We start from the raw sequence: 27,861 nt of genomic DNA, 5'->3' as shown, positions 1-27,861 counted from the left end.
GTACACAGCTCGTTAGTGTGTGCGCACGCTGTGTAGAGACCCCTTTCCTAGCTAACAGTGAGCTGGGGGCTGGCTGTGGGAGGAGGCACAGGCCACGCGTGGCCCCCTGGAGGCACCCAATGGGCCGTGCAGACATCACTTGTTTGCATCCTGCTTGTGTGGCTGCTGTGAGCCAGGGCCCGGGATGGAGCACCGGGCACCGAGTGATGAGAGTGATGAGGATTGATGAGGGACCGGTTCCACCCCACCTCTGCCACTTGAAGTTCTCCCACCTGGGCTGGCACAGGACTCAGTCTTCCTGCCTCGGCCCCCACATGGCTGGGGCCACAGGTGTGCGCCACCACTCTCAACTCGTTCCTTCATGGGGTGACCTTGGAGAGGACATATCCTCCCGCGCTGGCCTTCTCAGATGGGGGAGTGGAGAGCCATCTGGTTTCTCGTGTCAACCTAATTCTTTGGGGGAGCACCATGCCCCCCCCCGCAAATCACTGGAGCGCCTTCCGGAGCCCAGGCCGGGCGGCCCCGTGCACGGCGAGGTTTTGATTCTGCACACTTCCTTCCCCGGCCTCAGCCACGGAAGGCGAGGAGCGCCTCGCAGAATCCCTGTCAAGTTCCCACGGGCCATTGCATCTGCTTCGCATTTGTGACTAGACACTGCCTGCTTCTTACCGAATTGCGTGTGAATAAATGAGTACGTGGAAAGCGAGGGAAGTATTTTGGGAATGTTTTTCTTACTTCCTGGGGGTTACAGGAAAACTCCTGAAACGCCCAGATAGTAAATATTGTATGCTTCACAGCCATATGGGCTCTGTGGCCGTGACTCAGCCCTGCTGTGTAGCCATAGATACCACGTAAACCAATGAATGTGGCTGTGTCCCAATAAAACTTTATTCACAAAAGCAGGCATGGTGTGGCAACCCCTGATACAGAGGAGAGCTCCCACCTCCTGGCCTGCAGAGCTTCTCCCTTGGTCAGTCGCTGTAGAGAGTGGGCAGGGCTGGGGGGAGGGGTGCTCCGTTGAAGACTTATTATCTGTGGGTTTTGTTTTAAAAAGGGTTCCAATACCAAGGTACTAAATTCGTAGAATCATCTTTTGGGATACCCAGAATTGAGCCCCCACACTTGCCCGGCCCTACCTCTTTTTGCTTTAGCATTTGGATGTGGGGTCACATTTTTCCCCCTGGGCCAGCCTGCAAGATCCTCTTCCTTCTGCCTCTGTCCCATAGCTAGGATTACAGGTATGCCACCACCACACGCACTGAGCATTTTCATTGTTGGCAGAAAAAGAAAATGGAAATGAAATGAAGTCTGGTAAATTTGCTTATGTCCTAATAGGTGTTTTTCCCCCCTATTACAAATTGAGCATTTAGTGAAACTGTCATTTAGTGGGTGCTGTCCCTGAGCTCCTCAGCTCTCCCGCTTTGAGCCACAGCACCACTTCTAGTTTTCTGATAGTAATTGGAGATAAGAATCCCATGGACTTTCTTGCCTAGGCTGGCTTTGAACTGTGCTCCTCGGATCTCAGCCTCCTGAGTAGGATTACAGGTGTGAGCCACCCGCGCCCAGCTCTTTTGATTTTAATTAATTAATTTTGTTGGTTGTGGGGCTTGGTCTCAGGACCTAGGTGCTGTCCCTGAGCCTCTTTGTGCCCAAGACTAGGGCTCTACCACTTGAGCCACAGCACCACTTCTGGTTTTTGAGTGGTTAATTGGGGAGAAGAGCCTCATGGAAACTTTCCTGCTGGGCCTGGCTTCAAACTGAGATCCTCAGATCTCCGCCTTCTGAGTAGCTAGGGTTATAGGCATGAGCCACCAATGCCGGGCTTTAAGGAATTCATATTTTACATCATAAGTGGTGCTGAGCTCAGACATTCGTGTGCCAGGCGTTCAGAGTGAAGAGTGCATTAGTCGTCTCTCCAACAGATAATTGTTTCAAGATGCCAGTGAATTCGAGAAAAGCAATGCCTGTTACAAAGTCTAAACACAGCCAAGCGTTGCCTGGGACAGTGGACTTGAGGATGATACAAAAGATGAATTGACACAGCCCTAGACAAGTGCGATCTTCTCTGCGTGATGGTTTTGTTTTCTTGGTGATGATTTCAGCGGAACGGTTGAGTCTTAGGAAACTACATTCTACAGTCCTGTTGCTGTGAGTGTGTCTGTCTGTGTTTCTGACCCTGGCGCCTATGACTCCACACAGCAGAGCATTTTAAACAGAGTTACAATGTCCTAACAACGCAAGGCTAAGACTGAAAGGTTTGTCTTATAAGAAACAAAACTAGCCTGCCATGGTGGTACACGCTTGCAATCCCAGCTGGTTGGGAGGAATAGAGGTGAAAGGATGGAGTCTGAGGCTGGCCCTGGCAAGAAAGCACGAGACATTATGGGAAAGAAAAACGAGAGGCTGAAAGACGAGGGACATGGCTCAAGTGGTAGAGGGTAAGCTGGAGGCCCTGGATTCAAGCCCCCGTAAAATAAGACCAACCAGCAAAAACCCCAAATGTGAATAGAGGACTTTATATTGCAGTTATGTTTAATTAATCAATATAATTTTATTAGCATACATTTATTCAATGAGGGGGGTATCATTAAGACATTATGGTCCATGTATAAAATATTTCCAATTAATCTCACTCCCTCCATCAGTATCTTTGCACCTCCCCCTTTGACTGAAATATAATGCCAAGACCCACATTACCTGTAGAAGCCAGTGTTTGGGGGTATCTTCAGAGTCCTTCCTGGCCCTCGCTCCTGCCCCCAGCAACCACAGATTCACTTCTCTCCAGACTTGTCTGGTCTGGATAGTTGCTGTGAATGGAAGCTTGCACTATATCGGGTTGTTTTGTTTTGCATTTTCTCTTTCTTTAGTACAGTGCGGGCAAAGCGCATTTATGTTGTAGTAAATCTCAGCTTTCTTTTTACAAAGGCTGAACGACATTGCCTTATTATGAAGGGCATTTTCGTTGTTTTCACCTTTTGAAGACTGTTGCTGCAGTCCAGGAATGTGGCCTAGTGGTAGAGTGCTTGCCTAGCACGCATGAAGCTCTGGGTTGGATTCCTTGGTACCACACACACAGAAAAAAGCCAGAAGTGATGTCGTGGTTCAAGTGGTAGAGTGCCAGCCTTGACTGGCTCAAAAAAACAAAACAAAAAAACCCCAGGCAGCTCAGGGATAACACTCCAAGCCTGAGTTCAAGCCTAGGACGAGCACCAAAAAACAACAGCAAAATCCCAAGAGGGTGATGGAGGAGACTGTGAGCTCCAGGGCCTCTTACCTTTGTAATGAAAATGCAGACCATAATGTGTGTGGCCCACGCACCGCTCAGGGTTCTAGACAAGTGGGAAGGCAGTGTGTTGAAGCAGCCCCCCGACTTCCTCCTGGGCGTGCGCCCCCCGTGGGCCTCGAGCACTGCCAGGGCAGTGCTGTGCTGTGTGTCCTGACCGTGGAATGTGGTGAGAAACTACCAGAGGATGCGCAGACGGGACTGGCCAAGGTCAAGAGGCGCTTGAGAGTTGGGGTGCAATGACTGTGCCAGGCCCACCCTGGACAGTAAGCAGCTTTTCTGTCCTTAATTGTAGCCCAAGAACTTCACACCCATTGAAGCAGAACTCACCTCTGTGCAGAGCTCCGTAATGGAGATTTACGCTGTGGAACGAGGTCACTTCTGTTCATTACCCTCCTGGAGAGAACAGGGGCATTCTTTACAAGATCATAAAGTAGATTTAATAGGAGAACCTGCATGCTTTTAAGTGAGATTAGGGTGACCCCACGTGAGCTTTTTGCAAAATTGAGGCAACTTGTTCTTTGCGCTGGTGTGACTAAGACCTCTGTTCCGCGGCATGAGCCGGGCAGCAGCTCACTGCTCGCGCTGGAAATTGAACAAAGATGAAGGTTTTGGAGATAGGACATCAGAATTATTCTATTTAGAAGCAGTCTGGCCCTGGCTTCCCAGGGGCCACTGCTGGGGGCGTGGGGTAGGTGGGGAGTTGGTGACCCTCCATCCACAGGCTCTGGAGAATTTCGTGGGAGGTGACCCTTGTCACTGGCTGTGGGGAGGCTGGAGGGCGGGCACAGGGGGGCAAGCAAGGGGCAGAGGAACCCCTGGGCTTGGGGAGGGGCGGCTGCTAGGACATTCGGGACTTGAAAACCTCATGTAAAGGCCTTAAAGTGGACTTCTGTAAGCCGTATTGAAGCATGAGAAGCCGGAGCATTGGAAAGAGGTCAGAATTTTTCACTGGGGTTCATGAAGGCATCTTTTTTTGAAGTCGATTCAAAACGATCATAATGAAAGGCATGCATGAGGAGTGGGGGTATGAGGTGGATGGAACTGGCTGGGAAACCTCCCTCTGTACCACCAGTCCAGGCTAATCAAAACAAAACAACAGCGGGACAGACAAGCAGGGGTCCCATCGACACGCCGCCGCTCACATAGCTGCTGTCCATGGTGAAGAAAGGAGCCGTGCAAAGTCAGAGGGGCCCCATGAGGTAGAGTGTGGGTCAGATGAGCTGGTGCCAGCATGGCATCACTGGGGCATGCCCCCACACACCACAGAGAATGGGCGCTCCAGCTCCCCAGAAACCCCTTTAAAAAACAGAAAAAAGTATTCCACAACTCTGAAGTCCAAACTAGACACACAGAACAAAGACAAGCTTCCTAGGGTGCCACTGTCTCTCCAAAAGCTAGATGGGACGTTCCATCGATAAATGCTAGCAAGCCAGATGCAGCAGCGTGTTGAAAGGTGCTGCTGTCGGGCCAAGCAGGGGCGGCTGCAGAATGCAGTTGGTCAAGTGCTGATGCTCGTCTGGGGTTGGAGGCGTGGCAAGGAGGTAGAGAGTATCCAGGAGCAAAAGTATCCCACTCGGAGGAAAATAAAACCAAAAAGAACAAGATAACCGACCATATCAACAGATAAAGGCAAACACCCAGCAAGCATCTCTTGAGTAGGTGCAGAAAAGGCATGACAAAGTCTCACAACATTTCATGATTTTAAAAAAAAAAAAAAAAGCCAGTGGGGAATATAAAGAAAAACGCCACCAATCATGAAAATCCCCCAGCTGGCATGAGACTCAACTGATTCAAAGACTGAATACCAGTACCTTTTCCTAAGGCGCCCAACCCACGTGCAGCGTGACGCAGAGTGGACAAGCAGCAGGCATCTGAGTTAGAAATGAAGAAGTGAAAGTTATCTTCAAATTATATCAGCTTATATGTAAAAAATAAAGGAATCAAAGAAGGATTAAAGGGCTGGGAGTGTGGCTGAGTGGTAGAGTGCTTGCCTAGCATGTAGGAAGCTCTGGCTTCGATTCCTTGGTACCACAGAGAAAAAGCCAGAAGTGGTGCTGTGCTGTGGCTCAACTGGATAGAGCACTAACCTTGAAAAAGCTCAAGGACAGTGCCCAGACCCTGAGTTCAAGCCCAGGACCGGCCAAATCAATAAATAAAATATTAGAGCTAATAAATTGAATTCAAGTTTGTTAGGTACAAGATTCATATACAAAACTCAGCTCTCTGTATCCTGTCAGTGGACAGTCTGGAGGTAAAATGATGAAAATGACTCCAGATTTTTGGTTTTTGGTTGTCAATAACATGACTGGTACTCAGGGCCTCACACACATTGCTTGGCTGGCATTCTACCACTTGAGCCACAGCCCTGCTTTCTGGATTTTGATGGCTAATTGAAGATAACAGTATCTTAGGCGTTTCTATCCAGGCTGACTCTGAACTGTGATCTTCAGATTTCAGTCTCATGAGCAGCTAGGATTACGGACATGAACCACTCAAATCTAGCTAATAATTATATTTGTAATATCGCGCGAGCGCGCGCGCGCGCGCGCGCACACACACACACACACACACACACAGAGGTGATTACTTATCAAGATGTTAGCAGTGGCAATAAAAACAGATGTTTCTTTCGTACAGGTGGCAGGTATTTGTTTTTCATGTGCTCCTATGTAATAAAAGACATATCGATAAATCCATCCCTGTGTATTTAAGATTTAAAGTAAAGCATTTTAGATTTGCTGTAGTTGTTCCTGTTTGAGAAACCACATTTCAGATCAGAACTGATGTTTTTGTTCATGGGATACTAAATTTAGAAGACAAATCATTGGCTGAGAATTTTTGCAATCTTTCCCCCCATAGCTGTGGTGAAAATCTTGTCCATAAATGTTAACCCTCGTATTTTTGTTTGTTTTTAGTGTTGTGTGCCAAGAACCTTGCGAAGAAAGACTTTTTCAGTAAGTAAACACTTGTTTTTGTATTTCCGAAACCTTAAATTAAAAAACTCGGTTGAACACAGTCCCCTAAAAGTGTCTATCTTCTAGCGAGCTGACTTTTACCACACCAGGACTCCCTAGAATTAGTTTTTCACTCATCAGACCTGCCTTGCCTCCCCCACCGGCCACACCCCCTCCCGCCTCGCCCCTCAGCTGCGCCTGCTTCTCTGTACTCCTGTGGTAGGTCGCCGACGGCGTCCTGCTGGCTCGAGGCTCTCCACACAGATGTTTCTACAAAACATCTATTTTGACTAAAACCATAACTCCACTTTCACAAACAATCTCATTGTCAAAGCCCTAAGGAAAGGAAGTGTAAGACTGAGTAGAGAATCCTTTCCTAAAGGAGAACATCATTCCTTCAGGTAAGAACTTTCCCTCCACTTAGCCACACCAAGCCAGGGCCAGCTGTGCGCAGGCCTTCGTGCTTGCTGGTCCCCCAGAGCTCCCAGCTTCTGTGGGATTATTCTCACTCCAGGCAGATGCAGACTCCACTGAAGGGCTTTATGCAAGTGTCTAGAAAGCTCCCAGCTCGTCACCTGTCTGCCAGCTTCCTGCTCTAGCCGTGTTGAAGGGCTCAGGGAGTTAGGGCATGGTGCAGGTCTGCTTTTCATAGGCGAGACTTGACCAGTACCTAAGTGCAAGATTTCTGGGGGCAGTGATTTTTTTTTTTTTCTCGTGGGTCACAGGGCTTGAACTCAGCCTGGGCGCTGTCCCTGAGCTCTTCAGCTCAAGGCTACCACCCTGACCCTTGAGCCAAGCCTCCCTTCCTGTTTTGTAGAGGTTAATTGGAGGTAAGAGACTCAGGTCTGGCTCTAGGTCCTGAGGTGAAGAGCTCAGGGACAGTGACGAGGCTGAATTCAAGCCTCAGTACCCACCAAAAAAAAAAGTCTCAAGTCCTTTTGTGCCTGGACTGGCTTCGAACCTTGATCCTCAGATCTCAGCCTTCTGAGTAGCTAGGATTGTCACTGTGCTCGGCTGAGCAGTGACTCTTGAGGACATACACACCCCTTTGCTCCATGGATTGTTTCTGCTGCTATTTAGGAAGCTCATCAAGATGGGCTGGGCTGTTTGTATAGCTGGCCTGCAGGTGTCCCCCAGAAAGCTGAATGGCCCGCCTCCCTTGCCTTCCTTTATTGCCGTGTGACTGTACGACAGTCTGGCAGCCTCATCTGAGCACCGCTGTCCCCTCTCCTCCAGGACTCCCTGACCCCTTCGCCAAGGTTGTTGTGGATGGCTCCGGGCAGTGCCACTCAACTGACACTGTGAAAAACACTTTGGACCCCAAGTGGAACCAGCACTATGACCTGTGAGTTGAACATCCCTGCCCGCTGTCTGGGGAGAGTGGAAGGCACATGTTGAATGTTGAAGGAGAGGCATTTTAAAAAGGAAGGGAGGGGCCGGGAGTTTGGCCTAGTGGTAGAGTGCTTGCCTAGCATGCACAAAGACCCAGGTTCGATTCCTTGGTACCACATACATAGAAAAAAGCCAGAAGTGGTGCTGAGGCTCAAGTGGTAGAGCTCTAGCCTCGAGAAAGTCCAAGGACAGTGCCCAGGCCCTGAGCTCAAGCCCAGGACTGGCAAAAAAACAAAACAAAACAAAAAAAAAAAACCCCGGAAACAATGGATTACAAACTTCTGGAGAACAAGGTGGATGGATGGCAAGCTTGGCACGGCAGGGCCCCGTCTGTGACCCCAGCTGCTCAGGAAGCGGAGATAGGAGGTGTGGAAGTCTTGAGGCCAGCTTGGGTAACTAGGAATTTTAAAGAGCCGAGGCCGAGCACGGGTGGCTCACACTTTGAATCCCAGCTACTCAGGAGTCTGAGATCTGAGGATCATGGTTCGCAGCCAGCCTGGGTAGGAAGGTCCACGAGGCTGTTATCCCTAATCATCAAAACTCCAGAAGTGGAGCTGTGGCTCAGATGGTATTGTTAGCCTCGAATGCAAAAGCTCAGAGACAGTACCCTAGAACCAGCGCACACACGCACGCACGCACGCACGCACGCACGCGCGGCTAAGGATGTAGCTCAGTGGTCAAGCACTTGCCTGGGAGGCCCTGGGTTCAATCCCCAGTACTAGAAGAAAAATATGTATGGACAGATGAACAGAGCTTGCCTGACCCTGCTGTTGGTGTAATCGGAACCTTTTGCCTTTGGCATTCCATAGACACTTCCGTTGGCATGTATCAACTCGCCTGTGGTGAGAGATGCTGCCATGACATGCACGTCATAATACACATAATGGATTTTGATTGTATTCATCCCTCCATTTGTGTTTCTGATTCCCACCCGTCTTTCCCCACATAAACTTTGTTATACCTAAAACTGCGTTATTAGAACTGCGTATTCCCATCAATGCTCTGTGTGTGTGTGTGTGTGTGTGTGTGTGTGTGTGTGTGTGTGTGTGTGTGTGAATGTGTGAGTGGTGTTTTAGTGCCTGGCCTCCAGCTCCCTAGCCAAGTGTTCTATCATTTGAACCATGCAATCCCTTCCCTTTGGTTTGTTTGTTGGCTTGTTTTCTCAGATAGGGTCTTGTGCTCCTGTCCAGGTCGGTTTTGAACTGTGAGCCTCCTGGGCTCTAGTACTAAGCCAGGGTTACAGAGGAGCATATGGGGTTTTGCTAATGTTCCTGAGCTTCTTCCAACTCTCTTCTCCTGTCTCCACCTCCTGGATGTTCTCTTAATGTGGCAGAGTTATTTTCTATAGGAGAAAACCGTTTTTCCAAGGCAAACACACCTAAGTCTAGCAACAACCACACAATTTTGTATATTCCATCAAAAAATGGATTGCACTTTGAAGACCACATGTCATGGCCCCCTTACTTTCATAGCCATGCTGACACTGTATGACTATTGATTTTTATTTTATTTATTTTACTTTTTTTTTTTGCCAGTCCTGGGGCTTGATTGCAGGGCCTGAGCATTATCCTTGAGCTTTTCTCAAGGCTAACACTCTGCCACTTGTGCCACAGCACCACTTCCAGCTTTTTCTATGTATGTGGTACCGAGGAATTGAACCTGGGTCTTCATGCATGCTAGGCAGGCACTCTACCACTAGGCCAAACTCCTGGCCAATGACTATTGATTGTATAGTGAGAGTTCCCTTTAGTGACCCAGAAGACCCAGAAATGGCTTGGAAAGTGGCTGCCAGTTCTTGTCTGCCAGTCTCCTGAGCAGCTGCTGGTGGGATGGTGTGCTGGGTGGGGCTGTGGGTTTCTAAGGAGTCGCTTGTTGCAGCTTGATCAGTGGCAGAGTGGATGTCACTGTTGTGTAGAACATAGTTCTAGAACATAGTAAACCTCGGCCTTGTCTTTTCCCAAGTGGCTGGCATGCCTGGTCTATGTGTATTGACCCCATTCCTCGGGAGACACACAACCAGCTTTATTTTGTGCTGCCTCTCAAGTGTGCAGGATGGAATTCACCAAAATGGTTCTAACTCAGAGTTGCGTTTCACTGACTTGCGTGTTCTGTGTAGATACGTTGGGAAAACGGATTCTATCACCATCAGCGTGTGGAACCACAAGAAGATTCACAAGAAGCAGGGAGCGGGCTTCCTGGGCTGTGTGCGGCTGCTTTCCAACGCCATCAGCATATTGAAAGACACAGGCTGTAAGAAGCAAACCTCCCCTTCCTAGGGTGCTCTCGCTCTTACTTTCCCTCCCTCCCTCCTTCTCTCTCTCCCTCCCTCCTTTCTTTTTTTGGGGGGGAGAGGGAGGTATTGGTGCTTGGGCTTGAACTCAGGGTCTGGGCACTGCCGTGAGCTTTCTCACTTGAGCCATAACGAAGCTTTTGGCTGGTTAATCAGATTGGTGGCTGGCTATATAGTTTGCCTTTTGTTTTGGCTTTTGAGTGCTGATTTCCGAACCCCTGTCTTCCTCCCTGGAGCCCTTCCCTTGGGTTTAAGTTTCACACTGTTTGTTTGCAGACCAGCGTTTGGATCTGTGCAAACTAAATCCCTCAGATTCTGATGCAGTTCGTGGCCAGATAGTGGGTAAGAATCACCTCCTCTGTGTGAAGGCTGCTCTTCCAGCACCTGACCCACTCTCCACCTCTGCTGCTGACCTCCTCCCCCCAGCAGGCCAGGGCCCCATCTGTCTCCAGCCTTCTCCTCTCCACTGCGATTTATCCTTTGATCAGGGGGAGTTCCTGAGGTTCCTCTGCAGAAGGGCTCGGGGCGCTGATGAGGGGTGGCCCCTGTGCTGGAGTGGGGCTGTTTCCTTAGGCTGCTGCTTTGTGTACAGCTAAGATCATCCATGACAAAGTCCCAGCCCTGACATGGTGACCAGAGGCCTTCCGAGGACAGGGTAGTCCGGCCCCTGGCCAATCCCGCTGCTGACCCCTTCAGGATTCTAGGGGAGAGCAGGGGACTGGGGCCAACGCCCATGGAAGCTCCAGTAACTCGGTGGAAAGCCTGAAGCAAGTGCATGGTGTGAGCCCGTCCTGAAAGCATTAATAAAGAGGGCCCCACTTGCCTCCCATCCGAGCCTCACTCTTCTTCTTGGAGGGTGTGCTGGTGTGGGGACCGGCCTTACGAACGGCTCTCCTTAGGGAGAGCTCAGAGCAGAAGCATTTAGTCTCATCTTGACTTCCAGACACGCAAGGCTGTGTCCTTACGAAGCTTGAGTCACAGCTTCTTCAGGCCTCGGCGCTGTCTGTGCTGCTCTCTGGGGAGCGTGGAAAATGTGGCACCTTGTCAGGGCTTCCCCACGTGGCAGCGCTGTGAAGCTGAGGGACATGGGAGGGCACGTGTGGACGTGTGGACGTGTGGACATGTGTCTTCCACATGAGAGAGAGAGTGCTGCCTTGGCCTGGTGTGAACGCTCACCCCAGCGTTCTCTTCCAGTCAGTTTACAGACCCGAGACCGAATAGGCACTGGAGGGTCCGTGGTGGACTGCAGGGGACTGCTGGAAAATGAAGGGTGCGTATGACCACGGCCCACTGCGCCGACCCCAGCTCCCCGGGAGTTCTCTGCTCCCTAGGCTTGTGGTGTGTGGGATGTGAACTTCCCGCCTCGAATCACAAGATACATTCACAGGCTTCGGGAGAAAGTTCGCTCCAGTCTGTGTGTGCAGCGTAGGGAGGCTCTCCCAGTACTCTAGAGCCTGTGTAGTAGGGTCAGGTGTTTGGGGCCAGTCTGGACAACACAGTGGGATCCTGTCTTCCTCCTCCTCCCCCCCCCCAGTAAGATCATTTAAAATCCATGGTGGCCAGGGCACCCACTGGGTACTCTCTCAGTTTTGCAGTTCTCCATCCATGAATGGACCTATGCAACAGTCCTTAGTGCTTGCTCGAGGTGTCACGAAAGACAGATGGCCATGCCACCTTTTTTTTGAGGGATGCCAGTCTTGAGGCTTGAACTCAGGGCCTGGGGTCTATCCCTGAATTTTTTTTTTTTTTTTTGCTCAAGGCTAGGGTTCGGCCACTTGAATCAAAGCTCGACTTCCAGTTTTCTTTCGCTGGTTAATTGGAGATAAGTGTCATGAACTTTCCTTCCCCAAGCTGGCCTTGAACCTCAGACCTCAGTCTCATGAGTAGCCAGTGTTACAGGTGTGCACGGCTGGTGCCTGGCCAGGGTTGGTGTTTTCTCCACTGTTGAGCTGAACCCGAGGCAGGTACTCTTAACATTTGAGCCACAGCCCCACCCCTTTTATATGTAATTTTTCCAGTCCCGGGGCTTGAACTCGGGGCCTGGCCGCTGTTCCTGAGCTGCTTTTGCTCAAGGCTGGCACTGTGCCGCCAGGGCACCGCCCACGTTGGCTCTTTTCTGTGTTCGCGGTCCCGGGGGACTGAGCCCGGGGCAGACCTCCACCCCTGCCCCAGCTGTGTTTCGGATGAGCTTCGGTGGTTGAAGCCGGCGAGCGCGGGCGGCGGGCGGGGCGGGTCTGGGCTGCTCGGGGTCCCACGCGCGGCGCCTCTCGCTCCAGGACGGTGTACGAAGACCTGGGGCCCGGAAGGCCGCTGAGCGGCCTCATGGAGGAGCCGGCCCCGTACACGGATGGCCCCGGGGCGGCGGCGGGCGGCGGGCACTGCAGGTTCGCGGAGTCCCCGAGTCAAGACCAGAGGCTCCAGGCGCAGCGGCTGCGGAACCCCGAGGTGCGCGGGTCCCTGCAGACGCCGCAGAACCGACCGCACGGCCACCAGTCGCCGGAGCTGCCGGAGGGCTACGGTGAGACGCGGCCCGCCCCGCGTCCGGTCCTTGTCCTCCCCGCGGGGGCGCGTGGCCGTGGGAGTGGGAAGGGGCAGTGCCCGCGCTCCCGGTCAAGAATGCCGCGGGGTGCAGCCGCGTGGACCCGGCCCGGGCTCGGTCCCCGAGGAGCGGGGCCGTGGGCTGGGCGCATGACCGCGGGGGGGGGGCTGCCCTGTGCGCGTGCGCGTGTGCGCGCTCCTGTACACTGTGCGCGTGTCCCCGTGTGTGCCCGCGCGTGTGCGCATGTGTGTGCCCCTGTGCACGTGTGCACGTGTCCCCGTGTGTGCCCGCGCGTGTGCGCGCTCCTGTACACGTGTGCGCGTGTCCCCGCGCGTGTGCGCGTGTGCGTGCCCCTGTGCACGTGTGCGTGTGTCCCCGTGTGTGCCCGCGCGTGCGCACGCGTGCCGCGCCTCCCCGCGTTGACCTCGTCTCCTGTCCCTGCCTCTGCAGAGCAAAGAACAACGGTGCAGGGCCAGGTTTACTTCCTCCACACGCAGACCGGGGTCAGCACGTGGCACGACCCCCGGATACCCAGGTGCGCGGGGCACGCGGGCGGCGGGCCGCGGGCGCCGGGCCTGGCGCCGCTCGGGCCCCGGCAAACCCGCGCCCTCCGTGTTCGGCAGAGACCTGAACAGCGTCAACTGCGACGAGCTGGGCCCGCTGCCGCCCGGCTGGGAAGTGCGGAGCACCGTGTCGGGCAGAATCTATTTCGTCGACCACAATAACCGCACCACCCAGTTCACAGACCCCCGGCTGCACCACATCATGAGGTGAGGCGCCGCGCGCGCATTCCCACTGGAGCCAGAGCTCCCTGCGCATGCGCTCCTGCCGTGGGGGGGGACGACGACCCCGCCCCCGCCCCCGCGGCCGCCCTCACCGCGAGCATGCGCACCACACGGCCTCGCGAACCTCGGCCAGCGCGCGTGCGCGGGTCCCGGCCGCGGTCCAGGTGTCTCGAAGCGCCGGCGCCTGAGCGGTGCAGCCGGGGGTGGCCGCGGCCGCTGCCGTGACCGGGAGCTCCGGCAACCCCCCGTGGCCCCTCCCCGGGGTGCCCTGCGTGACCGGCCGCCCCCCCGCAGTCACCAGTGCCAGCTGAAGGAGCCGAGCCAGCCGCCGCCGCTGCCCAGCGAGGGCTCCCTGGAGGAGGAGGAGCTGCCGGCGCAGCGCTACGAGCGCGACCTGGTGCAGAAGCTGAAGGTGCTGCGCCACGAGCTGTCGCTGCAGCAGCCCCAGGCCGGGCACTGCCGCATCGAGGTCTCCCGGGAGGAGATATTCGAGGTGGGTGCGGCCCGCCTGCCCTGGGCGCTGCGGCCCTCGGCTCCCCCGCAGGGAGGACAAGCCCGTCGGAAGGCGGCCCCGAGATGGCGCCCGCTGTCTGGGCTGAGACCGGCGGGGAGGTGCCCAGGAAGCAGAGATCCGAAAGGTGGCGGTGGGAGGCCAACCTGGGGCAGAGGTCATGGGATCCGCCCGCCCGCCCGCCCCCGTCACCCCAGCTGCCTAGACGAGGCAGAAGCTGGGCTCCTCCGGCAGCCCCGGGAGGGCGGTGGTCAGGTCCCGAGCGCGGGAGCAGGACAGGGGAGCCGGGCCCGGTGAGCCAGCGCCCCCCTGGGAGCCGCGTGGCCTGTGTGTGTGCCCCTCGCCTGAGTCGGGGCTCGTGTTGCAGGAGTCTTACCGGCAGATCATGAAGATGAGGCCCAAAGACCTGAAGAAGCGGCTCATGGTGAAGTTCCGCGGGGAGGAGGGCTTGGACTACGGCGGCGTGGCCAGGTGAGCGGCCCGACTGCCCCGTGCCCTAGGCCGTCATCACCCACCACACTAGACACTCGGCCAGCTTTGCCCGCCCGCCCCTTCGGGAGCACGGGTGGTGCCAGAGGACTTTGGAGAACAGTGAGTGTGGTCAACGTAAGCCAAGGAAATGGCTTTTAACTATTTTATACAATAAAATGGTATAAGTAGTCGGGGGAAAGTGGCTGTATCTGTAACGCCAGTGAACCCCCGAACGCCAGGAGCAGAGCTATGGCTCAAGTGGCAAAGTGCTAACCTTGAACAAAAACAGCTCAGAGATAGTGTCTTGGGCTTGAGTTCAGCCAAGCCCAGGAGTGGCAGAGGCACCCAGCACTCTGGTTTGGCCACGCTGCTGTCTGCCTCTTAAAATCCAGTCAGCTAAAATTTCTTTCTTTTTTTTTTGGCAGCCCTGGGGCTTGAGCTCAAGGCCTGAGCACTGTCCTTGAGCTTTCTCAAAGCTAGAGCTCTACTACTTGAGCTTCGGCGCCACTGCAGGCTTTGTGTGTGTGTGTGGTATGGAGGAATCAAACCCAACGCTAGGCAAGCACTCCACCACTAGGCCACACACCTGGGCCCAACATCACTTTCTTGTCATCAGTGTTAATTTTTTTTTTTTCTGTAACCCAAAATGTCTTCAGTCTCTTGCCTTTATTATGACAGTGTGTAGACATAGTTCACTAAGAGGTGAGAATGCATTCTGTAATTTTGTTGAACCAATTTTTTTTTTTTGCCAGTTCCAGGGCTTGAACTCAGAGCCTGAGCACTGTTCTTGGGCCTTCTCAAGGCTCTGCCACTCTAGCCACAACACCACTTCTGGCTTTTTCTGTGTATGTGGTACTGAGGAATTGAACCTGAGTCTTCCCACATGCTAGGCAAGCACTCTTCCTCTAGGCCAAAGCCCTGGCCCTTGTACCAGTTTGTTTTTTGATTTTGTCAGTCGTGGGGCTTGAACTCTGGGCCCAGGTGCTGTCCCTGAGCTCTTCAGCTCAAGGCTACCGCCCTATCCCCGGGCCTGGACATTGTCCCTGAGCTCTCACTTCAGTTTTCTAGTAGTTCACAGGAGATAAGAGTCTCCCTGACTTTTGTGCCCTGGCTGACTGAACCATGATCCTCAGATCTCAGCCTCCTGAGTAGCTAGGATTATAGGCTTGAACCACCATGCTTGGTCCAAACCAGTTGTTTATATACAGTAATTTTTTTCTTTCCATCGGCAGAACTGGGTTTTGAATTCAGTAAGCAAGTGCTCCAGCTCAGAGCCACACCTCTAGACCTCCTTTTCCTCTTCTATTTAAACCAGGCCTGGTCTTTCTCCTCAGCATAAATATTCTCCAGAACAGTTATTTTCCCTTTGCACCCTTGAGACGTGTGTGTGCACGGGGCACATATGTACCTGTGGATCCCAGGATTTGAACTCATGCTCTTTCTTGGCTTTTTCCCTGATGGCTGGTGTTCTACTGCTTGAACAAAGCTCCACTCCTGGATGAATGGCTGCTCTGTCTTTCTTTTACCTCTCACCTGCTTGCTAGGGGGCCACTCTCCTCGTCTCTTAATGCTACAGGTGTTTGTGGCACTGGTTTCTCACCCCCTGGCAGCTCTGGAGTTTAAACTCGGCCTCACACTGCCGGTCCGGGCTCTACTTCTTGACTCTCCTTCACTGGTGTGTTGCCTTAGTTATTTTTCTGTTAGGCCTGGTGCTTTATCTTCCATACCCTGCTTTCCCTGAGCTGCACTGTGTTCACGTGGAGCCTGTGGCTGGAGGGGTTTCCCGGGAGGGCCCGTGCTGGGCTGCCTGCTGCCACCCTGGGTCCTGACGCCTCCCCTGACCACGGCCTGGCAGGGCGTTGAGCACTGCAGCCAATGCAGTTGCTTTTCCTGACTCGTTGCTCAATGCTGTCGTGAGTTCTTCGTGGCAGATCTGCTTGCCGAGGGACAGCAGCTGGTGGCTTCCTGCGTGGGAGGAGGGGCTGGACCCAGGAGTCAGTCGCACGGCTCTTCTTTCCAGGGAGTGGCTGTACTTGCTGTGCCACGAGATGCTGAACCCCTACTATGGCCTCTTCCAGTACTCCACGGATAACATCTACATGCTGCAGATCAACCCCGACTCGGCCATCAACCCAGTGCGTAGCTCCTCCCCTCCCCCCTCCCCTCCCCTCCCCCGCGCGGGGTGGGGAGCAGGCCCCCCACAGCCCTGTGACTGGTCACTTCTCACCAATTCTGAGATGATGTGCACTCAGAGCAGAACACAGAAACTCGAAATTCTGTGTCTCAGCCCACGCGGCTGTGGTTTCACCGTGGCTCCTCCGCTTGTGTCCGTGGCTTGTTTGCCCCGCTGTGGTCACGTCTGAGGCCAGCGCTGCTCCTCAGGCAGCGGTTGGCCCTCACGGTGGAGGCTGTGTGGCTCCGGGCGCGCTGCCCTCTCCACGAGGCCGGCTCTGCACGAGCGTGGCGCGGCCGCCTGCCTGGTCCCCGGGCGGTCTGGCGGGGGCGGCGCTCCCTCCCTCCCTCCCTCCCTCCCTCCCCCCCCCCCCCCCGCCGTGCCCTGACCCGCCCTCTGGACCCCCAGGACCACCTGTCTTACTTCCACTTCGTGGGGCGGATCATGGGGCTGGCCGTGTTCCACGGGCACCACATCAACGGCGGCTTCACGGTGCCCTTCTACAAGCAGCTGCTGGGCAAGCCCATCCAGCTGTCCGACCTCGAGTCCGTGGACCCCGAGCTGCACAAGAGCCTGGTGTGGATCCTGTGAGTGCCCCGCGCGTGCGCGTGCGCGTGGAGAGCGCCGCACAGCCCCGCGCCACCCCCGCCCCGCCCCGCGCCACCCCCGCCCCACGCCTCACACGGGGCCTCCCGGCAGGGAGAACGACATCACGCCGGTGCTGGACCACACCTTCTGCGTGGAGCACAACGCGTTCGGGCGCATCCTGCAGCACGAGCTGAAGCCCAACGGCCGGCACGTGCCGGTCACGGAGGACAACAAGAAGGAGTACGTGAGGTCAGTGCCGGGCCGGGGCCGCCCCGCCGCCGGGCGCGCGCCGCGCTCACGCGCCGCTCTGCCGCAGGCTCTACGTGAACTGGCGCTTCATGCGGGGGATCGAGGCCCAGTTCCTGGCGCTGCACAAGGGGTTCAACGAGCTCATCCCGCAGCACCTCCTGAAGCCTTTCGACCAGAAGGAGCTCGAGGTGCGCGCGCCGCCCGGCCCGGCGGCTCGGGGGCGGGGCCGGGGTGCGGCCCGGCTGGGGGGACCCCCCACCCCGGCGCGGAGGCCGGGCGGCGCGGTGACGGTGCCCCCCTCGCAGCTGATCATAGGCGGCCTGGACAAGATCGACGTGAACGACTGGAAGTCCAACACGCGGCTGAAGCACTGCGCGGCCGACAGCAGCATCGTGCGCTGGTTCTGGCAGGCGGTGGAGACCTTCGACGAGGAGCGGAGGGCCCGGCTCCTGCAGTTCGTGACCGGCTCCACGCGCGTCCCTTTGCAAGGCTTCAAGGCGCTGCAAGGTGACTGAAGGGGAGGCGGGCCTGGGGGGGCGCGCGTGCGCCTGCGCGTGCGCGGGCCTGACCCTCGGCCACCTCCGGTGCGGGCCTGCGCATGCTCCCCACGCAGGCCCGATGGGGCGTGGGGCGGGGCGGGCGCCGGGGGGCGGGGCGGGGGGCGTGGCATACGCCGGGGGGGGGGGGCGGGGGAGGCGGGGCGTGCGCCGGGGGCGGGGCGGGGCGGGGCGGGCTCTGAGCGCGTTAACTACCGCGCTGTGTTGTAAGGCTCTACAGGCGCCGCAGGGCCCCGGCTCTTCACCATCCACCTCATCGACGCCAACACCGACAACCTGCCCAAGGCCCACACCTGGTGAGTCGGCCCGCCGGCACTCGCGGGGGCACGTGGACACGCTGGCAGGGCTCCTGTCTTCCTTGTGGAAGCTTCGCTATGACCGAGAAGTCGGGCGGGCACGGGGCCCCGAGTTCGCGCCCCGGGAGGTGGTGGCGCCCCCACGGTGAGGGCGGGGCTCCGCGGCGGCTCGTGGACACGGACACGGTGCTCACGAGCGCGCACGAGGCGGGGCCGCGCGGCCCGGCGGGGCCACAGATGGCAGAGCCCGGCACGCAGCGCCCCTGACCGCGCCGCCCGCCCGCAGCTTCAACCGCATCGACATCCCGCCCTACGAGTCGTTCGAGAAGCTGTACGAGAAGCTGCTGACGGCCGTGGAGGAGACGTGCGGCTTCGCCGTGGAGTGACGGCCGCGCCCGACCGCCACAGCGGAGGCCTGCGGAGCGGCGGGGGGACGGGGACCCGGGACGCGGACCCCGCGCCCCCTCCCGCGCCCCTCCATCGCCATCCAGAAAAGCGCAGGCGGGTTGCCGGCGGCCCGGAGGCTGGGCCCGGCCCCTGCGAGCCCCGAGCCCCACGGAGGGGCCCATCCGCCCCCTGGCAAGCTCGGCTCGGCGCACGGGGCAGCTCGAGGCAGCACAGGAGCGGCGCCAGGGCGGCCCGGGCCCGGCCCCGCACGCGGCACCGCAGCCAGCAGTGCCCGCCGAGCGAGCGAGCGTCCCGGCCCGCGCGGCCGTCCAGCCTCACTCCGCTCGCGTTTCTGCCTTGCCCCGGGCTCATCCCACCGCGCCTTCAGCGAGGCCTGGCCTCGCGCGTCCGACCCCGTCCACGAGGCCCCGTCCCCTGCGACCCGTCCTCTCCTCCGTCCCGGCACCCTGGCGGGGCCGTGCGGCCCCCGAGGCTCGTCCACCCTCCGGCGCCTCCCTGCCCGTGAGCTTCAGGGGCGCGGCCGCACTCAGGGATGCAGCGAACCCCGCGTAGCTGCGGCCACGGGGTACCGCGGCGCCCCCCCGAGACTCTGCCCCATGCGGTTCCGGCCCCACGCGCGCGGCCACGCGGCCGCCGTGGCCTTCCTGACACATAGTATGGATTTTAAAAATGGGTTTATTTTTGTTTCTCAACCACTTTATAACGTATTTTTAATTTATTTTGTAACGTCGTGTCGGGCGTACTGCTGCTATCCCGGCCGGCTGTGCGCGAGCGGCGAGCACCGGGCCGGCCTCGACGCAGCGCCGGCGCTGTGCCCCGCGGCGCCCGGGCCGGCGGCCAGGTCCATTTTGTTACACATGCAATAAACTCACGATCACGTGCGTGGCGTCCGGTGTCTCCCTGCGGCTTCCGGGGCCTGAGCGACCGCCGGTGGCGACGCGGCCTGGACAGGCGCGCGAGGACCCTGTGCCGGGTCCGCCCCGGCCGCGCGCAGGGGAGGGCGACGGGGAGTCCAGCCCCGCGGGCCCCCTCGGGCCCCTCCTCCCCCGAGCCTGGATTCCCGTCTGGCCTAGGTTCGTGGCGGGACACGGGGCGCCGGCAGATGCGCAGGGAGGGAGGCGCGTGGGCCAGGGGCCGGCCCCCCTCCCCCTCCCCCCAGCACGCGGCGCTCCAGGCGCCCCGCGTGCCCACCGGGCTCCTTGGCCCTCCGGCTCGGGCCTCCCCGCCGTGCGTGGTGTGGAGCGGCGGCCAGGCGCGGCGCGGGGCAGGACATGGCCACGCAAGCACTTTTATAAAATATTTATTCTAAAAAACGATCACACTGTACAAATTCAGACAACGCCCTCGAAGCCGGTGTGTAAGAACGCCGCGAGGGCCCGGGCGAGCGCGGCCGCGCTGCTTAAGTTAGGGGGGGGGGGCGGGGGGGCGGGGCGGGGGCCTCACCTGCGGGACGCGCGTGGCCGCGGCCCGCCCCGCAGGGAGCACTAAAAAGAATCCTCGGCTTGGCCGAGAACCGGGGTCCTTAAAAGGCCGTGGGCGAGCCGGGCGCCGCTCCGCCCGCCGGCCCGACAGCGGCAGGCGCGGGTCACAGCCACGGGTGCCAGGCGGGGTCCATGCGGCACAGGTTGTCCAGGCTGTTGGCCGCGGCCACCAGCGTGTTCACCTTGCTCTCGCCGCCCTCGAACTGCGCCAGGTTGTGCAGGCGCGTGACGATGGCGGTGACGGCCTTCTGCACCAGCGACACGAGCTGCTGGCCGTCCATGTTCTCAGGCTGCCCGGCGGCCGACAGCGGCGAGGACGTGTCCTCCTGCGTCTTCTTGTGCCACGCGATCACCTCGTCGCGGAGCACTGTCTTCAGGATGCCGTCCACCTGCGTGGGCCAGGCGGGAGGCCGAGTCAGGGCCCGGGCGCCCTGCGGGGGACACGGGCGCCCTGCCGGCCGGCCCGGGGTGCAGAGCCCAGTGTGCGCCCGGGTGAAGAACCAGAGCGCGGCGGGCACGCGGCCTCGCTCGGGGCTCGCAGGTGGGGAGGCAGCGTGCTGGGCCTCGGCCTGAGCAGAAGGCCGCCACGACAGGGGCCAGAGGACAGGGCCAGCGCGCAGGAGGGGCCGCGGGACCCAGCCGCTGCGATCGGGCGCCCAGAGGGCCGGGAGTGAGGCTGCGGAGGCCATCGGCGGGCCGCGAAGGTTCTTGAACTCAGGGCCTCACACTGTTCCTGCCCCAGCTCGCTCTGGGACAGGGTCTGCTTGCCGAGCACGCAGGCACCTGGCCCTCCATCCGCCTGTGTCAGCCGTCACCTCACACAACCCAGCCCTCCCCTCCCGGCTTCGTGGGAGGCCTTCACACATGCCCATGCCAGCCACAGCCAGGCTCCTCCCCAGGAGCTGAGATGGCAGTGCTGGCAGCAGGGCCAGCGCGAGTGGGACGCCGCCCCAAATGCCCACACCACATCTCAACATCCCATCGCCAGCCACCATCCCCCTTACCTACGAGGCAGCCGTCTGGCGGGGCCCGCCTGGGCTGGGGGGAGTATGGGGCCCCACACTACCAAAACCAAAGCAAACATCGCCAGGGTGGTGACCAGAAGGCTCACAGCTCAGGGCCACCCTGAGCCAGACAGAAGCCAAAAAGATCCTGGCAACCTGGCCTCTCAGTCACACGGGAAGTCTAAATAGGAGGATCACAGTCCAAGCCAGTTTAGGCAAAAACCTAAAAAGGCTCTATTTGCAAAGAAATGGGTGTGGCTCAAGGGATGAAGTACCTGCTTAACAAGCATGGAGCCCTCAGTTCAAGCCCCAGCAGTGTCCTCTCTAAGAGTTCTGGGTACTGGTAATCCTAGCTACTCGGGAGGCTGAGATCTAAGGATCACAGTTCAAAACCAGCCTAGGCAGGAAAGTTGGGGAGGCTCTTATCTCCACTGAACCACTAGAAAATGAAGTGACGCTGTGGCTCAAGTGGTAGAGCATGAGAGCCTTGAGCAAAAGAGCTGAGCCAGGAGCCAGGCCTTGAGTTCAAGCCCCGTGACCAACTAGGAAAACAAAAAAAACAAAAAACAAAATGAAGGGGACACGCGATGCACCGAGAAGCACTGAGGCTGCGTGGCACGGCAGACCAATTCCCCACGAGTCCCCACGCACAAGCTGCTGTCCAGAGCCACGGGCGCAAACCAAGGACCCCGTTCTCAAAATGGCTCTTCTGGGTCACCAATCCCAGGCTGCCACCCCCCTGACCTCCCCCCTGAGGCCAGGGACCCACCTTGAAGTTGGGCTGGGCGAAGCAGCGGGCCACGGCAATCATGGAGGCAGTGAGTGGGCCCGACACGCCAATGGTGGTGAGGAACTCGGAGATGTTGGGGGTGAGGCGGAACGGGACCGGGCGGTTGGCGTCCAGGTCCCCGGTGGCATCGTTGATGTCAAACCGGAAGTAGGCGACGTTCAGCTTTCCCGTGTCCTGCGTGGGGAGGCCCCTCAGTGAGGCCCGGGCGGGGGCGGGGTGTATGCGTGTGTGCACACTCGTGGGGGACAGGGGTGTGTGTGTGTGTGCACACGCGCGTGGGCCCCCCACCCTCCGCGTACCTGCGCGATCTGCAGCATCTCGGGGTTGAGGCGGTTGAGGTGCAGCACGAACTCGGCGAAGCCCACGAGCGCCAGCTGGACGGTGAACATCTTGCGGAAGGTCCAGTAGTCGGTGGCGTTGGGCAGCGCGTGCAGCGCCCACTCCTTCAGCATGCTGCGGGGCACCATGTTGCCCTGCACCTCCTTCAGGATGTCCCGCAGGACCTGCGAGGCACGAGACACGAGACACGCGCCACGTCACGCCGGGTGCCGCAGGGGTGACAGGGACGCCGCCGGCCCACACCGCCCCGGACAAGTCCTCAAGCTGAGGGGGGGGGTCCAGGTGAGAGGGAGGGGTGAGGGGTGAGGGGCGCTGGAGAGCAAGGGCAGAAGCAGGTCCTCACTGCGTTCCTGCCTCAGGCAGCCCAACAGCCCGTGCCTGCCACGCTCTGGGTGCTGAGAGGCCACGTAGAGCGTGGGTCCACCGGGGACATGGCACCAGCCCGTGGGGCGTACCTGGTGGCTGGCCTGGGTCCCGCGCGCCTGCACCGTGGCCAGCCTGTCATAGTAGCGGGAGATGGGGTTGTCGTGCTCGATGCCCTTCTTGGCGCAGCGCTGCTTGTAGATCTCCACGAGGGACAGCGAGGAGGGGTTGTCCTCCACCAGGCGCATCTGCGGGGACACGGCCACCACCCGTGGCACTGGGCGGAGCATAGAGGGATGCAGGTCAGCACCACACCTGCCAGAGCCCACGGCCCCCAGGAGCTTCGTGAGGTCTCCGTGCAGGCTGGCCACCTCGCCCTTCCCAAGGACTTAGCCCACAGCACCCACCGGCTTCCTCAAGCCTCAGAGGCTGGGCCCTGGCTCAGGCGTTACTTCCTGTGGCCTAAGGCTCTGATGTCACATCCCATCCACGCTGGCGACCTCACCCCTCCCCGGCCATCCCAACCCTTGTCCTGGCTGGTGGAGGGGGAGCAGAGCACCGAGCACCGAGCCAAGCACTGAGCAGGTCCCTGAGGACTCCTCACTGGCCGCCCTGGCTACTGTGCATCAACCATCAAGATGACTCGGGCGGGACTGCACTGAGTGCCGGGTCCCCCACCGAGGGGCGCCATCCAGGACCTGACACCGGAGCTCGTGGCCCGAGGACGTCCCGAGCTGCCCTCGAGGCCTCCTGAGTTACTTTGAGTTAACGTCGCAGCCAGGCGGGCCTGGCAACAAACCCCTATCCCCTTGCACTCAACAAGCTGGGGAGGGAAAATCTCGAGTCCCGGGCCAGCATGGCACAGGCGGGGGTCGTCCACGCTGCGCCGTGCGGACCCACGTCACCTGTGCCCCCGCGCAGGCGGGACTGGGCGAGGCCGGGGCGGGTACCTGTGAAAAACAGGTGTCGCTTGGTGGTCTCCTTCCTCTTCTCCAGGCAGGGGTTGAGCAGGCGCAGCAGCTGCAGCACGCGCTCCTCGCGCCGCGACTCGGTGAGGCACGCGTCGTTCATCACGAGGTACGGGTAGATCTTGCCGTTGTGCCCGCGGATGTACAGCCGGCGGGCCGCCGTGTTGTGCTTCTGCACGATCTCCACGCGCGGCATGAACCTGCCGTGGGGAAGCAGGCAGCGGGCGTGACCTCTCCCCGCGTCCCCCGCGTGCCGCCACCTCACCAGGACGGGCCGGGGCCCCGAGGGGCCGCACTCACCGGGCGATCTTGATGTAGTAGTGCGTGGGCTTGGGCATGAGAAACTCGCCGGGGATCTCCACCTCGGCCGTCTGCGCCGAGAAGTTGCTGAGGAAGCGGCACTTCTCCTCGATGAGGAAGAACTTGGGCAGCTGCTTGGTTTTCGCCTCCAGGATTTTGATCCACTTCTTCAACTTAGAAATGAGATTGTGAAGCTTCATGGACCCCGGCACGCTGAAGTCGAAATCTACAAAACAAACCACACGGCCGAAAAGAGCTGCCGCACCGGCTGTGGGGCCGTGGCCGAGTCCCGCGGGGGCTGCACCTCGCCTTCTCAGGGGTCCTGAAGCCTGCCGGGGTGCTCGACCGGACCCACACCGCGGGCCTGAGGCACCAAGGCCGGCCAGAGCCTTGCACATGGCCCGCCAGGCACAGGGGCGCGGCCTGGCCCCCCCTGCACCCCCAGTGGCATCCACTTGTTTCCTTTTCTTTGATTTGGGGTAAGCGGGGTGACAGTGGCTAAACCCAGCTCCCGGGGCAGGGCTAACGTGATCTGTCACCTAGGGACACCCGGCCCTGGCTCTTCCCGGCATTCCTCACAGGTCACACCTCCAAAGGCCCGGAGGCCGGCACAGGACGGAGCAGGAGGAGGGAGCCAGCCCAGGGCAGAGGGCACGGCACCTTCGGCCCATCCGCAGTGCTGCCAGCCCCGGCCCTGTGGTGCCCTTTCCAATTGCTATGCACCACGTGCAGGCATCCTTAGCAGGTTGCAAAGAATCACACAGGAAGCCCAGGCACACCCCCTCCACCCACCAAGCCCACATCCTGTGCCAGCACAGAGCAGGCAGGACGAGCGCTGCCCGGCTGCCCCTTGCAGGGCGGATTCAGATTCTGCAGATTATGTGCTGTGTGTGTAGACGAAGCGCCCTGCGCCCATCACTACGGGAAAGAAGCTCAATGCGGCCAGGTGCAGTGGCTCATGCCTGTAATCCCAGCTACGTGGGAGGTGGAGATCAGGAGGATCCCAGTTCAAGCCCATACCAAGCAAAAAGTGAGCAAGGTCTCACCTCAGCCAATAAAGAGCTGAGCACAGACACATCTGTCATGCTCGCTAGCTACGTGAGACGCAAAAAGAGATCACGGTCTGGGCCAGGCCAAACACGAGACTCTCCTTTTGGAAAAGTAACTAAAGCAAAAAGGGTAGAGACATACAGTGAGGCCGTGAGTTGAAGAAAAAGAAGCAAATAAAAAATTGCTCTAGCCAGGCACCTGTAATCCTACTCAGGAAAAGCTACTCAGGAGATCTGAGGATCAAGGTTCAAATCCAGCCTGGACACTAATGTCTGTGAGATGCTTAGCTCCAATTGACCATTAGAAAACCAGAAGTGGTGATGTGGCTCAAGGGGAAGAGCTCAAGGACAGCGCCCAGGCCCAGAGTTCAAGCTCTACAACCTTCCCCCACCCCCCAAAAAAAAAACCCAAAACCACCACCACCACACACACACACTCAAAACCCCTGTGCTGTGTCCTCGCTCCATGCCATTCTTCCAGCCTTGCCCTCCTCCTCTGGTGCCACTGCACCACCCCCACCTCCACACTGCTCACATTGTCACCCACAAGAACCACGCTGGTGACTGCTTTCCCCATGGCCTGCGCATGCCTTCCAGTGCACCGCCAGGCCGCCACCGCCAAGAGGCCGGCTGGTCCCGGCTCCCAGGTGAGCGCGCAGAGGCGCCCAGGGCTCCCTGCGCCCCTTGGAGGGCACCAGGCGGGTGGGGCGGCTGCCCTGCGATGGGATGCTGGGGGCACGGCGGGCAGGAAGCCTCCCGAGCTCATTTCTCCCTGAGTTTCAGGTGCTGTTTCTCATGTCTCAAGGCCAGCGCTCTACCACTTTCAGCCACAGCACCACTTCCAGTTTTCTCTTTTCTGGTGGTTCATTGGTGCCAAGAACCTCATAGAAAAGGGGAATCAATGTGTGAGAAGTAACACACCTACTACCTAATGAATGTAACTCATTATCCTGACAATTAAAAAAAAAATACCTTACAGACTTTTCTGCCTGGTCTGGCTTTGAACCTTGATTCTCAGATCTCAGCCTTCTGAATGGCTAGGATTCCAGGCGTGAGCCAGCAGCATCCAGTCACTTACTTTTAAGAAAAATACAACAAGGTCTAAAAAACTTTTTTCTCAGAAGGGCGAAGGCCTACGACGATGAAGACTGCTTGGCACCAGGTGTGAGCATGGTTCTGCCTGTTTTTTTCAAGATAGTGTCGTTCTTTACCCAGGCGGACCCCGAACTCCCTAACTCTTGATCTTCCTGCCTCCGCCTCTCAAAGGCTGGGATTACAGGCACACATGACAGTGCCTGGCTTTGATACTCTATTTCCTTTATTTTTTGCCAGTCCTGGGGCTTGAACTCAGGGTCTGGACACTGTCCTTGGGCTTTCTCAAAGCTACCACTATCCCACTTCTGGCCTTTCAAGGAATGGAACCCGGGGCTTCATGCATGCTCTACCCCTAGGCCACACTCCTAGCCCTAATACTCTATTTTCAAATCAAACTTTCTTCAGTCCAAGTGCACTGTGTGGAAGTGTGAGACCGACGTGGGCGTTCTGCTCTCAGTGTCCACCTTTCAAGCGGGCATCAAGACACAGCACAGACAGCCCCGCAGCCCCACGTGAGCAGTCACGTGGCTCCGAGGAGCCACGGCTGTACTGCAGGAATCGTTTCTAGCCAGTGGGAGTTTGCTTTTACATTATTTCCACACCCTCCCACTCCATTCTCTTACACATTGAGTCTTGCAAGCAAGACCTTTTCTAAGGCTAAATGCATGGGTAAACAAGCAGAAATGTTTCTTGAACTCCGGGGCCGGATGCAGGAGAGAGGACGCACGCGCAGGTAACTGCCCACGGGACAACGCAGACCCGACACGAGGACAGCGGCTCTCCTCCCCACACACTGAGCAGTGAGAGGCCGTGCCAGCGTAAGGGGTCCTTGGGGCGAGGAAATGGTCCCCCCAACCGGGGTCCTTCTGCCTCAGTGACCCCGGGCTGACCCGGAAGAGAAGGAAGTGAGCAGAGACCATGTGTACAGAGAAGGGGGCACGTGCGGCTCACCTGTCGTGAACTGGCTTTTCAGCTTCTGGAAGACGGGGTCTTGGGCCGTGGCCTGCGCACGGCGGGCCAGCGACTCGGAGGCCGCGCTGGAGAACATGGTGGACACGTTGGAAACGTTCTCCAGGCCCACCCCAAACGTGCTCACCAACTTCTTGACAAAATTCAGGGTGTGGGGGGTGATTTTGGCATCGGACACCGCTCCGCTTTTCTCAAAGGCGACAGAGTAGCATTTGGCCAGGCCCTGCTGCAGCTGCCTGAGCACCTGGCGGGAGAGAGGCCAGATGATCACGGTCCAGGCCTCCCTCCAGGCTCACAAGCATGCCACACCTAGACGGACACCTGGAGTACCAACAGCAGAAAACAGTGCTTTCTCCGGATCCACATCCCCACCCCCGTCTAGGTGTGGAGAGCCTTGTTTTGGGCGGCTTTGCTGTGTGTGTGCCCATGAAACGTGCACGCCCGCCCCTAGCTGGCCCTGGCTGTCATGCCGTGTAGTTTCATTGCCGGGAGGAGGGGACGCACTGAAGGACACAGGGGAGAAGTGGTGTGTGCAAAGGCAGCTGAGCATGCCCACCCTCGCCTTGATGACTCAAGGCATCCTTCCGCAATGGCCAGGCTGCCGGTCATTCTGCCCTACGCCTTCGAAGCCTCCCGCCTCACACGGCAGAGGCTGGACTAGTGTACAAGCCTGGCCTTTATGGTCACAGTCCACAGCACACCAGGCAGCTGAAGCGAAAGAAAACATGGCTGGGGAAGCATCCGGAAGGACCTGTGCTCTCCGGGGCAGAAGTTGCAGAGGCGCACGGGCATACCTCCTCGTGCCAGTTCTCTCGGAACCAGACCATCTGATCCACGATGCCTTCGAGGGAGGAGAGCAGGGTGGGGTGCAGCTCCCTCTGCATGTGCATGATGCGGCTGCAGCGCCACATGGGAGCCGTGGCTCTTATGGGCCCTGGATCTGACGCGGAGTGGGACTGGTTACCCACGGAGCTGAGCTGCTGCTGTCCAGAATCTGAGAGCAA

The 27,861-nt window shown here is 58.3% G+C and overlaps 2 protein-coding genes across 2 annotated transcripts in view; one reads left to right on the top strand and one right to left on the bottom strand.

Moving 5' to 3' along the window:
- The first annotated feature begins 4,704 nt into the window (after positions 1-4,704).
- Smurf1 (SMAD specific E3 ubiquitin protein ligase 1) lies at positions 4,705-18,575 on the top strand. Its single transcript, XM_090324074.1, has 18 exons — positions 4,705-4,850; positions 6,188-6,240; positions 7,477-7,585; positions 9,749-9,882; positions 10,199-10,264; positions 11,117-11,192; positions 12,199-12,440; positions 12,912-12,996; positions 13,085-13,231; positions 13,541-13,739; positions 14,125-14,228; positions 16,249-16,363; positions 16,810-16,988; positions 17,101-17,238; positions 17,306-17,426; positions 17,544-17,745; positions 18,007-18,091; positions 18,378-18,575. Exons 1-18 carry the CDS (start codon positions 4,705-4,707, stop codon positions 18,475-18,477), a joined length of 2,301 nt encoding a protein of 766 aa, XP_090180200.1. The 3' UTR covers positions 18,478-18,575.
- A 1,352-nt stretch (positions 18,576-19,927) lies between these two features.
- The window catches only part of Trrap (transformation/transcription domain associated protein), a 93,007-nt gene continuing 85,073 nt past the window's right edge, over positions 19,928-27,861 (bottom strand). The window contains exons 66-73 of the mRNA XM_090324068.1: positions 27,652-27,851; positions 26,840-27,101; positions 23,745-23,970; positions 23,427-23,644; positions 22,569-22,753; positions 22,074-22,277; positions 21,754-21,948; positions 19,928-20,369 (exon numbers count right to left, since the gene is read on the bottom strand). Of these exons, the coding sequence (XP_090180194.1) occupies positions 20,085-20,369; positions 21,754-21,948; positions 22,074-22,277; positions 22,569-22,753; positions 23,427-23,644; positions 23,745-23,970; positions 26,840-27,101; positions 27,652-27,851 (1,775 nt within the window). The 3' untranslated portion in view covers positions 19,928-20,084. The remainder of the gene's footprint in view (positions 20,370-21,753; positions 21,949-22,073; positions 22,278-22,568; positions 22,754-23,426; positions 23,645-23,744; positions 23,971-26,839; positions 27,102-27,651; positions 27,852-27,861) is intronic.

This window comes from Megascapheus bottae, chromosome 34 (assembly GCF_031878675.1).
Source record: "Megascapheus bottae isolate mThoBot1 chromosome 34, mThoBot2.hap1, whole genome shotgun sequence".
NCBI lineage: Eukaryota > Metazoa > Chordata > Mammalia > Rodentia > Geomyidae > Megascapheus > Megascapheus bottae.
Note: the sequence above shows the minus strand (reverse complement) of the source record. Positions and strands in the feature narration are given on the sequence as shown.